General features: G+C 42.2%; 1 protein-coding gene across 2 annotated transcripts in view; it reads right to left on the bottom strand.

Moving 5' to 3' along the window:
* DPYD (dihydropyrimidine dehydrogenase) overlaps window positions 1-16,096 on the bottom strand; it is a 1,712,944-nt gene that overhangs the window by 1,214,281 nt on the left and 482,567 nt on the right. For both annotated transcript variants that reach the window (XM_075321045.1, XM_075321044.1), the window contains exon 4: window positions 6,833-6,920. In XM_075321045.1, coding sequence (XP_075177160.1) covers window positions 6,833-6,920 — 88 coding nt within the window. The remainder of the gene's footprint in view (window positions 1-6,832; window positions 6,921-16,096) is intronic.

Here is a 16,096-nt window from a genome sequence, read left to right as displayed (position 1 = left end):
CAATGACGCAGCAGTGATATGGACCTGCAGAACGACCTCGCTGGAAAGGAAACGCTAGCACGCCTATGGACTGAGACGCTAACGATGTCATTGTAACGGTGTCAAACACACCGATGCATGCTACGCAGCGGGAAACAAAGGACCAAAGAATGGTTCTGAGCGACTTGTAGCAATCAGCGACCTCACAGTGGGTGATGTGTGCACCCTCTTTTTCATGGTCATCTTCTGAATTCTCTGGCTGTGCATTCTAAAGTTTTTGTTTCGACCTCACAGCGGGGGCCGGGTCGCTGATGCATGTTACACACTGCAATGTCGCTGGGGAGGTCGCTGTTATGTCACAAAAGCGGTGACGTTACAGCGATATCACTAGCGATGTTGCAGTGTGTAAAGTGGCCTTATGTTTAATTCTTGACAAGAGTAAAACGTAAAGCTCAAGTTACTGTATGTTTACACACCCAGGTATTCATGACTCAAGTTCCATGAACAAACCCAGGGCACCAGCATACCAATGGATTCAAGGAAGGAATAAACAGAAGCTCTTTCTGCCAATGTAAGGTCTCAATGAGGCCCCATATCCTCCCCTATGTTATCCTCCCCATTTATTTGTTCTTGTAAGATATGAAATCTGTGAGGAAAAAAAAAATTCTATATACATTTATACAGCAGACACATGTGAGTACAATTGCAGCCCATAGTATTCTATAGGACTTTTTTTCACATGTATAAAATGGCCAAGAGCAAAAATTCTAGGTTGTAAATATACAAACCTATCTAAAGACCTCAAAAGACTGCAGATAGTTTTCAAGAAGAAATCTACAAAACTTGACTTTCCACTTAGTTCTTGGTAATGACTTTTGTCATGATTTTAGCATTGCTCTGACTCTGCAGAACCAGTGCATGTATGTAGTCTCCGACGTTAAATCCAAGTGGAGGGGCCTGTTTGGTCATGCCTGGTTCTGGTTCGGGTTGCCATATCTTGGTGTTGTTACCTCCGGGACGCTGCCAGTAATAGTTCCTGCTCTGCAGCATGCAACTGGTTCCTGTGAGTGTAGTCTGATCTAGTCCCGCTACCCAGTACTGTTCTCCCTGACCTCTGTCCCTCCTGCCCGGTCTGACCTCTGTACCTCCTGTCTGGCCTGACCTCCCTGCCCACCTGACCCTGGTCCTGTTCTGTGTACTCACCTCCACTCCTTCCTCTGTGCATAACTGTTCTCCTTGACCTCCGTCCCTGTTGCCCGGTCTGACCTCCATCCCTCCAATCCGGCCTGACCTCCCTGTCCACCTGACCCTGGTGCCGTTCTGTGTCCTCACCTCCACTCCCTGCTCTGTTCGTACCTGTTCCCCCTGACCTCCATCCCTCCTGCCCAGTCTGTCTTCCCTGTCTTCGTGATCCTGTTCCCATTACATGTCCCGACTTCCGCTTTCTCCCCTCTCCTTACTTGATCTGTTGTCATCTGACCTTGGTTTTGTTCTTGGACTTTGGCTGGCTTACTCCTCGGTACAGACAGGATATCCCGGCTCAGACGTTGGCTGACTGCACTTGTGTTACTGACCTCTAGGGGGCCTCTGTCTTCCTGCACTTCTTTTTCCACCTGAGTCCCAGCGCCCCCTAGTGGTAGCTTTACAACTTTATAGCTCAAAATTACTTACAAGAAGTTATCTTTGCATGTAGATTTTACCTGTAAAATAATCTTTCCTAAAGCTGGGTTTCTTTTAGGCTTCAATCCAACATATAATTTAAGTGCATTTATCAGATAAGGGAGCATTTTATTTTTACCCTTTCTGCTGCCTTTTTATAAATGTATGATGATGAGGCACAATCAATTTTGTAAATAACGGACCAGATCTTCATATGTTACTGATCTTTTTGTTATTACAATTACAGAGATTATTTTCAGAAATTCTAAGCATATCCTATAATCATAGTGATGTTTGTGTAGATTTAAGCATCTGAAGATGTTGAAGCATATTGTTCTCTGACTTCTTACCAACAATTACGCTTTGGTACTCATAAGCCAGGTGCCGTTAGGTGCTATGCTTTTTGTATCAAAGGATTATAGGCACTTAGTATGTAAAGAGCTCTATATGCAACCATATAATGTCCTCCCTTATTATACAGCACCTTGCAAAAGTATTCAGCCCCCTTGATTTTTTTTCAACCTTTTCCCTTATTTCAGGCTTCAAACATAAAGATAAAAATTTATATTTTATGGTGAAGAATCAACAACAAGTGGGACACAATTGTGAAGTTGAACGCAATGAATTGTTAATTTTAAACTTTTTTAATAAATAAAAAACTGAAAATTGGGGCGTGCAATATTATTTGTCCCCTTTACTTTCAGTGCAGCAAACTCACTCCAGAAGTTCATTGAGGATCTCTGAATGATCCAATGTTGTCCTAAATGACTGATAATGATAAAAATAATCCACATGTGTGTAATTAAGTCTCCGTATAAATGCACCTGCTTTGTGATAGTCTCAGGGTTCTGTTTAAAGTGCAGAGAGCATCATGAAGACCAAGGAACACAACAGGCAGGTCCGTGATACTGTTGTGGAGAAGTTTAAAGCCGTATTTGGTTACAAAAAGATTTCCAAATCTGTAAACATCCCAAGGAGCACTGTGCAAGTAATCATATTGAAATGGAAGGAGAATCATACCACTGCAAATCTACCAAGACCCGGCCATCCATCCAAACTTTCATCTCAAACAAGGAGAAGACTGATCAAAGATGCAGCCAAGAGACCCATGATCACTCCGGATGAACTGCAGAGATCTACAGCTGAGGTGGGAGAGTCTGTCCATAGGACAACAATCAGCCGTACACTGCCAAATCTTGCCTTTATGGAAGAGTGATAAGAAGAAAGACATTTCTCAAAGATATCCATAAAAATTGTTCTTTAACAATAGAACTACTGAGGTAGTCATTTTGACTACTTTGCACCATGTATTTCTATATAGGTGTAACGAGTCCAGTAGTTCTAGTGTTAAAGTTTGCCACAAGTCACCTGGGAGACACACCAAACATGTGGAAGAAGGTGTTCTGGTTAGATGAAACCAAAATCGAACTTTTTGGTCACAATGCCAAATGATGTGTTTGGTGTAAAAGCAACACAGCTCATCACCCTGAACACATCATCCCCACTGTTAAACATGGTGGTGGCAGCATCATGGTTTGGGCCTGCTTTTCTTCAGCAGGGACAGGGAAGATGGTTAAAATTGATGGGAAGATGGATGGAGCCAAATACAGGTCCATCCTTGAAGAAAACTTGTTGGAGTCTGCAAAAGACCTGAGACTGGGACAGAGATTTGCCTTCCAACAAGACAAAGATCTCAAACATATAGCAAAATCTACAATGGAATGGTTCACAAATAAACTAATCCAGGTGTTAGAATGGCCAAGTCAAAATCCAGACCTGAATCCAATCGAGAATCTGTGGAAAGAGCTGAAAACTGCTGTTCACAAACACTCTCCATCTAACCTCACTCAGCTCCAGCTGTTTCCAAAGGAAGAATGGGCAAGAATTTCAGTCTCTCGAAGTGCAAAACTCATAGCGACATACCCCAAGCGACTTGCAGCTGTAATTGCATCAAAAGGTGCAAAAGGTGACATTACAAAGTATTAACTTAAAGGGGCCGAATAATATTGCACACCCCAGTTTTCAGTTTATCATTTTTTAAAAAAGTTTAAAATAAGCAATAACTTTCATTCAACTTCACAATTGTGTCCCACTTGTTGTTGATTCTTCACCATAACATTAAAATTGTTATCTTTATGTTTGAAGCCTGAAATGTGGGAAAAGGTTGAAAAATTCAAGGGGGCTGAATACTTTCGCAAGGCAGTGCATATTAGCACCAGTTGTTTTTATAAAGTGTCGTCCCTTATTATGTGCAATGGCATAAATTGTTACATACTTTTCTCCATTATACATATTGAAATCTATTGACACAGTCTTCCCTTATTATGTGTAATGCCATCCAATATCAGATACTGTCCTGCCTTATTATATACAGTACTTGATGCCTCTATGTGATTTTTATTTTGCCAAGGTCTGTATTTATTTTGAGGAGTCAAAAGCCATAAGTAAGGCTAAGGATCTGTATATTTGTAACCTTATTTCCCAGATGGCATGTCTCCAGACATATGACATCCCCTTCAGGTAACCTCAACTGTGTTGGGACCTCCATTAACTTAATCTGCTCATGATAATGTAGCATCCAAAGTCATGATGATTTTTTTTATTTCATTAAGGCTGCTTTCACACTTCCATCTTTTCCCATCAGTCGCAGGCCGTTTTATGACTGATGGGACGGATCCGGCACAGATTGTGTCGAAAGTGATGTGACGAAGAGTATAAAAAAACGGAGAGAGAGAGAGATTTTTGTGACCAGAAATTAATTTACAGTCGATCTGGGCATGCCTAGAGTAAAAAAAAAAACAGATCCGTCACCTGATTCCATCATTTAACAAATGACAACGGATTCTTACGCCCATAGACTTCCATTATAACTAACAACGGATGCCAAAGGATCCGTCACTGTCCGTTTTTTTTGACTCACACAAAAAACGTTGCATTGTGTGTTGCTTATGTGATGCCCCTGACCCTATCAGGGTGTCACAAGGAACTGCACTCCTTTCTCTTATGGTGCAGAACTCATCCTCCATGGTTCTGGGATCCTAACTCTGATATTGTTTCCATCAGCACTCAAATTCTAACCACACCTCATACCACACCCTGTCAGGCACACCAGTGGGTGGTCTAGCTGGAAAAGGGCCACCCGCCTAGGGGTCAGGCAGACTAGTGGGAGGGACATAGTCAGTTGAGAAGTAGCCCTCAGAGAGTGAGGGCTTGAGGGAGTTGTAGCTCCCTGGGTGACTTTGGTTAGGTTGCAGACGGTGGTCTGGGACCGGAGGTGTCGGAGACCCGGTCGCAGGGTATTGGAGAAGGGTGCCCAGACTTAGTTTTGGAGAACAGTCGGCACGGGAAAGTCCAGTAACCGGACCGGTAATGAGCACAGCGGGGTACAGGACCCTAGATCAGGGAGTAGCTTCACGCAACCTGGTAATTCACCTGTGGAGGATAGTCTCTTTATGAACTTCCCCCAAGATCTCAGAGATCAAAGACACCAACATAACTCGGGGGATAGAGCATTCCAGCTTATGCGGCCCACTGAAATCCCAAGTGTCAGCTCTCAAGAGCACAACTTTCCTATTTAAATATAGGGAGTGGGACCCTGACCGCTTCAGGCCATGCGGTCACTCAGAAACATCTATCTACATGTGGATGGAGGCAGGCTCTGGACCACTAAGCAATACCAGTGGGGACAGATTCCCGGATGAGCTCCACAGAGTGGAAGCGACAACCAGAGACTTGGTTTACTTCTGTGTCAGAGTCTGCTTAATGGTAGCACCAACATCCACACAGTCTGAGTGAGTATACTGCTCTCCCTGCGTCCTGCCTGCCCACACATCCCGCACCACGCCATCCTCCACCTATTCTCTAGAGTCCTGGGGTCTCCCCTACCCGTGGAGGGAACATCATCTGGTTGCCACGCTCCATCTCCCCCGGGTACTCCCATCAGCAGCGGCGGTACTCCCCTTACCGCGAACCACAGGTGGTGTCATGAACTCTCCCTTGTAAATATTCCCCCCTTTACATTTTGAAGTGGCTGCAAGCCCCCGGGTCCAGAGATCCTCGAGCCACATCGACCCCGGATCCAAGTAGTTCGACTGCTGCAGGGCGGCACACTTACGCCCAACGGTAAGTCATTCCACAACCAATCTGTCACGGGACGGATGCAACGCAAGCCCATCAGTCGCAATCCATCGTTAATACAACTCTATGGGGAAAAAACTGAATCCTGCAAATTATTTTGCAGGATACCGTATTTTCTCAAGGCGACGGATTGCAACTGATGGAAAAAGACGGAAATGAGAAAGCAGCCTAATAAGGAATATAACAAATTCAATCTTTGTATTTCTCTGATTATATACAAAAGCAATACTAAGGTGTAGAAGGACTACTCTTATTTCTATAGGTGATCTATCAAATCTCATTACATCTCAGAAGTTTTTTAAAACATGTGCATGAGCCCTTAGGGGCACTTTGCACGCTGCGACATCACAGGCCGATGCTGCGATGCCGAGCGCGATAGTCCCCGCCCCCGTCGCAGCTGCGATATCCTTGTGATAATTGCCGTAGCGAACATTATCGCTACGGCAGCTTCACATGGACTCACCTGCCCTGCGACCGTCGCTCTGGCCGGCGACCCGCCTCCTTATTAAGGGGGCAGGTCGTATGGCGTCACTGCGACATCACATGGCAGGCGGCCAATAGGAGCGGAGGGGCGGAGATGAGCGGGATGTAAACATCCCGCCCACCTCCTTCCTTCCGCATATCCTACGGAAGCCGCAGTGATGCCGGTAGGAGATGTTCCTCACTCCTGCGGCTTCGCACACAGCGATGTGTGCTGCCGCAGGAACGAGGAACAACATCGGACCGTCATGTCAGCGTAATCATGGATTACGCCGACGCTGCACCGATGATACGATTACGACGCTTTTGCTCTCGTTAATCGTATCATCGAGCCTTTACACACTACAATGTCGCATGCGATGCCGGAAGTGCGTCATTTCCAATTTGACCCCACCGACATCGCACCTGCGATGTCGTAGTGTGCAAAGCCCGCCTTAGTCTTATTTCATATGCAGCTTTGTAAACTGTATAATAATATTCAGAACAATGTACATTTATATTGTATATGAAGGAACATAATGTTATTTCCCTGTGGAAGTGTCTTAGAATCGGCTACAAATCCTTGAGAAGGCTTTACCTTATTTGCAATGCTTGTGATGAATGACTTAATATCCAAGTTAGTTGGGCAGCTCTTTTGACAAGGCGCATCTGCACATTTCAGGCACCTGTAATACAAGCAACGATGATAAATATTTTATAGGGCAAAGTATTTTCTCTTACTCCGTAGGAATGAAACCATTAGAATGGAGAGGTTGTGAACTCAACAACTGAATTACATGCAACAAATTAGATTACATAGAAAGATCAATAATGGCCCTCGTCACATCACCTGCTGCAGCGAAATCTTGTAGCAACAAAAGAAGAGTATGCTTACAGCCAACATCTCAAGGAAAACATTTCATGTAAATATAATTATTAAAATGGATGCTGAAATGCAACTGTTATATTACAATCTTCATATCATGATCGGGAAATACTGATTATCTGGTTTTGAATATCCTTCCAATGAGTTATTAAAGGGAACCTGTCCGGTGCAATATGCACCCAGAACCACGAGTAGTTCTGGCTGCATATTGCTAATCCCTGCCTAACTGTCCCTGTATCTAGTAGCAAATATAAAGAGATCTTTAGAAAAAGTATTTCTAAAGATCCTTTATGATATGCTAATGAGGCCTGTGACTAGTCACAAGGGCGTTACTTTCCTTGGCTAGTCAGTCCCTTTAGCATGTAATCACACCCTTTTGGCCATGCTAACATGCTAATGAATGTGCAGTCAGAGGATGGTCGAGCTCACCGCTTTCTGCTGACACCACGCCCCTTGCTGGATTTCGGCTCAGTGCGCACGATCATAAGTCCCGGACTTCCAGTCATGCGCACTATGAAGCTGGGTGTACGCGTTCTGACTTCAAACTGGTGTAGTGCACATGACCGAAAGTTCTAGGACATTCTGTTAGTGGGCACTGAGCCAAAAACCAGCAGTGCTGGCAGAGGTGAGAGCGACCAAGCCTCTGATGCTGTGCATTCATTAGCATGTTAGCATGCCCACAGAGGCGTACTAATATGGTAAGGGGGCCGACTAGCCAAGGGAACTAACTCACTTGTAGCAAGTCCGTGGCCTCATTACCATATTATAAAAACTCTTTAGAAATACTTTTTAAGGATCTCTTTATCTATGTTACTAGATACAGGGATAGTTAGGCAGGGATTAGCGATATGCGCCAAGAAGTGCTTGTCATTCTGGGTGCATACTGCACTTGACAGGTTCACTTTAAGAGTTTCAAGACCAGAGCTGAGTGAATTGCCCAAAACATATTCATTCAAATTGAATGTGCATCAAAGAAATTCAATTTGAAATGAAACTGACCATGTGGGGCCAAGTATGTGGAAGAGCCCAAATTAGGACCTATAGAAATACATTTTTTAACCACTTACTGGCTCTCACAATCCAGCACCATAACTGCTAGCCAGATTCTTTTTTTGAAAGATACATGCAAAGCAAATCACCCAAAAATTAAGATATTCCTCAATTAAATTTGGAGATTCTAAATGAATTTGATTAGTTTAAAATTGATTCACTCATCTCTATTCAGTACCTATAAGTAAAGTGATGGGCGCACATGCTCGCCACTGTTTGGTACTCAATCAAGCATTGGTGTGCTGGGTTCTCACAGTGCGCTTCTGAGTACCCAGCCACCACATTATCAGTGCGCGTCCTGATTTATGGAGAACAGCATGGTCCCTGACCGGTATACAAAACTACCTTGATGGAGGATGGCTTTTGGATGACATAGTTATATTCTTGTCATAGGATGTGGTCTGATTGAGGACAGCCCTTGATGAACCTCCAACTGATTTCTCTTGTGGGAGAAACGCGTCGGCCAATGAGCTGCTGAGTGTGGCTAAGTACTGGCCATTGGGTCTTGTTTTTGTATCATCAATTATGATGAATATTGATGAATATTTTTGCACACATATAATTAAATCTGCCTTGCTGTTATGACCTTAACAAGTGTTAATCTAGCTGAGATGATCTCTGCCCCATAATTGTTATCCGAATTGGTAGTATTGTCTTCAAGAAGCTATCTATAAGCAATCACGGGATATTTTGAACATGATTTGGATGGGAAATCCATCTGGGATACTATAAACTGGTCTGAATGAATGTGGAATATTCACTGTGAATTTTGGAAGCCCTTCATTTAGATCAGCAGCACTTTGGTACTCAGCATAGGGTCAGAAGGGCTAGCCATCGTTAAGCGGGCCACTGCGCTGTATTTAGGGTGCCAACCTCCTCGGTCAGGAAGGGAGATATTAGGGATTTGCTGCCCTGGGCCCCTATCCTGATTTATATGTGAAGCAACCTGGTTTTACTTGCACATTTAAGTATTTTGTTAATAAAGTTTGATAATTTTATGGGGGTTTTCTTTCGGTGTGAACCTCTTTTTATCCAAGACTTCTGTCTTACATAAATATTTTCCACTTTTCATGCCACCGCCATACTATAGTGATTTTGTAACATTTGGGTGACATTTTTAAAAAGTTACATCCCATAAATATGTCAAACTGGGAAAATGACTTTCATGACAAGCTCAAAATAAAATTGACAGATGGTGTAAAATACTTTAAAAATAACTCACAATTGCCACAAGTGTCTAAAAAAACTAAAATGAATACAAAACGCAACAAAATTTTGGCATAAAAATAGGGATGATCGAATACTTCAATTATCCGGCTTCGCGAATAATTTCCGAATACCTCGCCACTATTCAACTTTTCTGGAATATTCGATGCGCAATGTCAGTCTATGGATACCCGAATAACAACTATTCAGAACTATTCGGGCTTCCCATAGACTTATATTGCGCATCGAATAGTCGAATAGCGGAAAGGTATTCGGAAAATATTCACGAAGCCGGATAATCGAAGTATTCGATCATCCCTACAAAAAAAAGTATAATACATTGCTAGTAAGAAGAGTATATTAAAACTTTATCGTGAAAATTACATTACAAAAACATTGAAATTGCATCACCAAGAAGGAAAAGTTGTAGAGTTATGGGGATTATAGGATCGGTTGACATTAGAGATGTGTGATTGGATTCAACAAGAATCCAATTTCAGGCGAATTTCCAGATTTGGGTAATGTGCACATCAAATTTCACAAATGTCCCTTAAAAACAGTTGTAAGCATTTTACACATTTTAGCAGATTTTATCTGTCACAGATGGCATCAAGGGTTTCCCCAATATATATGAATAATCTCCCTCTCTCTTATCCCACTCTTGTATTCACTCCTACTGAACGCCTGCTAAGAATGAGGTAACAAAGCCCAAGGCACTCGTCATACAGCCAAATTCACAATAACATCTTTCTTCCTGTTAATTGCTTATCATATTTCCTCTCTTATACATGTTTTTTTTCCCACTTATTATTCCTCTTACATCTAATTTTAAGTTATATAAAAGTCTATTATTTTATGTGATGAGAACACTCAACAGATACAGGATTCACGCGTCCATAAGGAGCATCATGGCAACTAGAGATTGTCCTTTGCCAGAACTTTGCCTGTATCATTTTTTCCCTAGAATCTTGGTTCTAACTTATTAAGGCCACTTAAACAAGCCACATTATATCAGCACAATTAACCTAGGCAAATGATATCTTGTAAAGGTTCGGACCACCTCTAATTGTCAAGTTCATGATAAGCAATGATGAAAAAATAGAATCAATATTTTCAAAATGTCTCAATTTAATCAATATCACATATGATTATCACAGTCAGAAATCTCCACACTTGTATGCTTTGACATGCAATCAATGAGGTCATTATGGATTATCTGAGGAATGTCTTAAGCTTGAAAATTATCAAAATCCGCTGCTGGCAGCTCCCTTTGCTATTGCAAGAGAATGATGTTCCAGAAGTGCTCGATTGGAGACAAGTCTGGACACACTGCAGGACATGGTAGCACTTTTAGACATCACATGTGGCTCACAGGAGTAGAAGCAATATGCGGCCTGGCATTGTCTTTTTGAAAATTTACTTCTGAGTCACTTTGAAGAAATGGCCAAACCACTCATTCTCCCTCCAAATAAATCTAAGAATGAGCTGCATGGAACATAGAAACAAGACTTGAGGGGCCCGGACTTACTACAAGCCAAAGTAGCACTGTTTGATTTGATGGATGGTGTGTAGAGATCCATTAAGTACTGCAAGTACAATATATGTCAAATACAAATCCTAGGGTTTCAAACATTTTCCACAAAGCCAATATTAAGCTTCAGGATTTTCATTAATCTTATGCCACAACTCTTAAAGACTGTCATGGTGCAGACCAAAACAGCTATAGAGACTGGAATGGAGAGCTAGCTTCTTCAACGATGAGTCTTGGATGCAATGATAACCAGAGACTGATGTGGAGACCACAAGGGCAACACCTTGAAGAGGTCTTCAGGAGAGTGCGTTAAAGTGTCTCATGAGCCATTAGTCAAAACTATAATGTAGGGCCACATGTTGCCTATCCTACCATAAGCAGCCAGAGGGACCCGAATGTGATATCATGGCCTGCAGCATCTCCAGACTTGTCTCCTATTGAGCACATCTGGGACGTTATTGACCAACTATTGCAAAGGGAGTTTCAAGCAAATTTTGATTATTTTTGCCCAAGTACATTCAGCATGGCAAACAAATTCTCAGACAACCATTGATAACCTCAATAATACCAAAGTGTGTGTGTGTTACGGTTGCTGTGGCTCTGGAGTCTATGTCCAGAATTCTTGCTACTGCACATGTGCGAGCACTGGAGACTATGTCCAGATTTCTTGCTACTGCACATGTGTGGGTGACATCATTGCTGACACGAGGTCAAATGTCTCTGACACCTTCTATGCCGATTGGCCGCTGGTCATGTGCTTGTGACACGTGGTCACATGTCTCTGACACCTTCTATGGGATCATAGCCGATACTGAATAAATCAAGATGTTTTGAACATTTTGTTTCTATTTTTCCACTGTATACATATCATTAACATATCTATCCATCCTGTGATTTCCATGAATCCACAACTTTTCCTTCTTGGTGTTTCAATTTCAATATTCTGGAGTGTATATGAAAAATCATTCTAGAGTCACCATATCAAATTGGAAGCACCCAGAGGGACAGTATGGACTCTTAGCAGTTTATGATTGAAGTATTTTGAATCCATATATCACAGAATCTTAATATGTGTGATGTCTGCCAAAAGGTGGCATTAGATACCACATGTATGCAGTAGATGGAGAGGTAGCCAGGCAGGCCGCTATCATAAACCAGGAGAGCACGACAGTACACGGGTGGCAGACATAGACGAGGTCAGGATACAAGGTGAAGGTTCAGGGTTCCAGGCGAGTATGTACAAGACACAGGTAGCAGGTGAGGATGTGGTCAGGAGGAAGTCTGAAGTAACAACAGAAACAGATGAGGACAGGCAGAGACGGGCAAACAGCAGTCCGGAGTCGAGAGACCAAGATCTGAACACTGAGGACCACGGGAGCCAGCATCACAACTGTAAACAGGAAGTACGACTGGCGGCATTCTGAGCTAACATGCTCCCCAATGAGGCAGAGCAATCACTGGGAATGAGAAGCATCTGGGAGAGCACCTCCCAGGACCAGCGTGAAATCACCAGCAGAGCATTCATCCTGCAAAACACATTGCACTATAGGCAACAAATACCGGCACTGCAGGAGAGCATGGCAGAAGAATACAGAATGTTCTGCACAAGGAATCGTGACAATATGGTTTTGGGGTTTTTTAGGTTGTAGTGGAGAAAGCCAAAAAGAGTTTAATCTGTTTATGATTTTCCAAATTGAGATCAAATTGCTTTAGAAGATCACCACCCCATCTACTATCTCATTCATTTCTAGAGAATATCACGTCCATATTTACAGTGAGATATTATATTGAAGGAGGACATGTTAATTGTTGGAGGCCGCGCCAAAGCACATAAAATGAAACTGAAAAGATTCTTATGAGACTCCAAGACTCTAATGAAATAAGTACTAACATTCTAGATCAATTTTAATATTTCTCTGTCGATCTAACTTTTGGGAGGAAACTAGAAATCCTACTGTGCTATTTTGGAGACCTTGGTCACTCTCTTTACACTACACCAAGTACCTAAATTAAATTTACAGCTCTGGTGGAGAGACAGTATTGACGATAAATTATTTTTATTGCGCTCCCTGCTCGGAGAATTCTACTTTTCATAAAAATAAAGATCTTCATTATAATGACCGCAAAGTTAAATAGTTTAACATACAAATCTCTTGCATACTGAATATCTCCGATACGGACGTCGTCACCATATAAATAAATCTCATTCTCTGAAGTGTCGTGGTCAATTCCGCATTCATACAGTAGTTGTGAACAGACAATACATTAGTGATTGCAGCTGGAAGCACAATCACCCAAGAGCTGCTCATGCAATCCGACACGGTTGCATTTAAATAGATTTCATTTGCTTAGTGAGTATTTTTGCTGCTGACAATTATACAGCTCGTTGGACCTTTTATCATTGGAGGAACAATTCTGATCAAGACACTTTTAACTGTATCATGTGAAAGTAATGAGAAGCATGCATGGATATTGCTCATACGGCTGCCGTAGAAATATAGGCAACTCTTTACCATAGTATTTGAGAATCAATATGGACAAAAGTAGCAAGAAATGATCCAAAAATATTACTTTTCCAGGGTTTTGGTATTTAGTAGTGATGGTCGAGTGTTCTTGGCACTGCTTGTTACTCACATGAGCATCGGGGTGCTCAGATACTTGCGGAGCTTTGCTGATTATTGCGGGTGCCGGATATTTTGTTTGTGAAACATTGAACATAATGCTCAGGTTTGTTTCACTGCATGATGTGTATTTGTTTTGCACTTGTCATCTCTTAATATAGGATGCAGCCATGCCCATTAATGTAGGCCTTGTAAACTAGGGTCTCTGTTCCTGTGTGGTGCACTCATATAGTGCTGGGCAGCACACCTAATCTAATAGTATGGGTGTCATCAATAGGCTGTAACCCAGACACTGTGCACCTACACATGTGAACGGTGCCCTATACAAGCCATTTGTGGGCAATCTTAATACCAGCAATCACCTCCTCCATGGATTGGCAGTGTGTGAGTGGTTGCTTCATCAGTGTTTTGCACCTGTAGACGCCATCTTTATTAACAGGTTTTGCTGCATCCTGTTAGAATATTTGATTCTGTGGCCTGGGCAGGTAAACAGTGTTGCCCTTTGTTGCTGTGAATTTTTCTAAATTTTTGAGGGAACTTAATTCCTTTTTTTGTGGTTCACCCCAGGGAGAGTCAGGCACAACTTCTGAATGGCTCTCCTGGGGAATAAAACAACATTCTTGTATGTACACTGTGTGCAGAATTATTAGGCAAGTGAGTATTTTGATCACATGATACTTTTTATACACGTTGTTCTACTCCAAGCTGCATAGGCTTGAGAGCCAACTACCAATTAAGTAAATCAGGTGATGTGCATCTCTGTAATGAGGAGGGGTGTGGTGTAATGACATTAACACCCTATATAAGGTGTGCTTAATTATTAGGCAACTTCCTTTCCTTTGGCAAAATGGGTCAGAAGAGAGATTTGATGGGCTCTGAAAAGTCCAAGATTGTGAGATGTCTTGCAGAGGGAGGCAGCAGTCTTGAAATTGCCAAACGTTTGAAGCGTGATCACAGAACAATCAAGCATTTCATGACAAATAGCCAACAGGGTCACAAGAAGCATGTTGGGCAAAAAAGATGCAAAATAACTGCCCATGAATTGAGAAAAATCAATCGTGAACCTGCCAAGATGCCATTTGCCACCAGTTTGGCCATACTTCAGAGCTGCAACATTACTGGAGTATCAAAAAGTACAAGGTGTGCCATACTCAGGGACATGGCCAAGGTAAGGAAGGCTGAAAAACGACCAACAAAAAACATAAGATAAAATGTGAAGACTGGGCCAAGAAATATCTTAAGACTGATTTTTCAAAGGTTTTATGGACTGATAACAGCCCTCCCACCGGAAATGCTCTGCTTATGATTGGCTGTGGGTGGAGACCCAAACAGGCCAATCATTGACTTTCCATAATGCACGTTACTCGGTTCTAGCTTGTCCGAGCATCTGACCCACTTAAATTGTATAAGAAGCATTTGAACATTTTATTGCTCTCCCATCACTAATATTTAGTGAAACCTAGTTTTAGAAAACCCCTATTAGGGACTTTTGACTAAAGATAAGCAATTTTTCTAAATGTAAATTATTCTAAGTTACTGTTAATTTCCAATCTGATGCTTAAATGATATTAACTCTACCTCTAACGAATATTTTAGAAATTACATGTAACGATTATAAATCACTTTAAATTACAGGTTTGCCCTAAAAGTCTACTAAATAAGAAAAATAAAAACAATACCTTTTACCTCCTATGTCCCCATATTTTTTTAACCTTCCTTAATTTATATACAACTAGCTGTAGTACCCGACGTTGCTTGGGATAGTAACTAACTGTCTCTCTGTCTCTCTCGGACTCTCCCTTTTTGTCTCTCTCTCTCTGACTCTCTCTGTCTCTCTCGGACTCTCCCTTTTTGTCTCTCTCTCTCTGTCTCTCTCTGTCTGCCTCTCTATCTGTTTCTCTTGCTGTCTCTCTCCCTGTCTGCTTGTCTGTCTGTCTCTCCATCTTTGTTTCTCTCTCGACCTGTCTCCGTCTGTCTGTCTGTCTCTCCCTCTGTCTCTCTCTCTGTGTTTGTCTGTCTGTCTGTATGTCTTTGTATATCTGTCTGCCTGTCTCTGTTTGTCTCTGCCTCTCTGTGTCTCTCTGTCTGTCTGTCTGTCTGTCTCTCTGGGTATGTCTGTCTCTGTCTGCCTGTCTCTTTCTGTTTGTCTCTGTCTCTCTATCTTTCTCTCTCTTTGTCTGTCTGTCTCTTTGGGTGTGTCTATCTCTGTCTGTCTCTGTCTGTCTCTCTCTGTCTCTCTCCCTGTCTCCCTCTGACTGTCTCTTTTTTATTAGAAATCATATTACCTCACACATAAGCTTCTTATACTAACAATGTCCTTTGTTGCATATGTCAACTAATTACAGCTCCTATTAATGACCTGTAGCTCCCAACTCCATTGACTTTAATGTAACCAGGTTTGTTGGTGAATAACTGTAAAGCGCTGGTTTATATTTTCCCCTCAAAACATAGTCTGTGATGTTCCCTGGGTCAAATGAGGTGGCTGTGCAAAATCTCGTGATTGTAAATGCGACGGTGCGAATTCCTTTAGTGGACACACACACACACACACACACACACACACACATA

This window comes from Anomaloglossus baeobatrachus, chromosome 8 (genome assembly GCF_048569485.1).
Source record: "Anomaloglossus baeobatrachus isolate aAnoBae1 chromosome 8, aAnoBae1.hap1, whole genome shotgun sequence".
NCBI classification, from domain to species: Eukaryota; Metazoa; Chordata; class Amphibia; order Anura; family Aromobatidae; genus Anomaloglossus; species Anomaloglossus baeobatrachus.
This window is presented reverse-complemented; position numbering and strand designations above follow the sequence as displayed.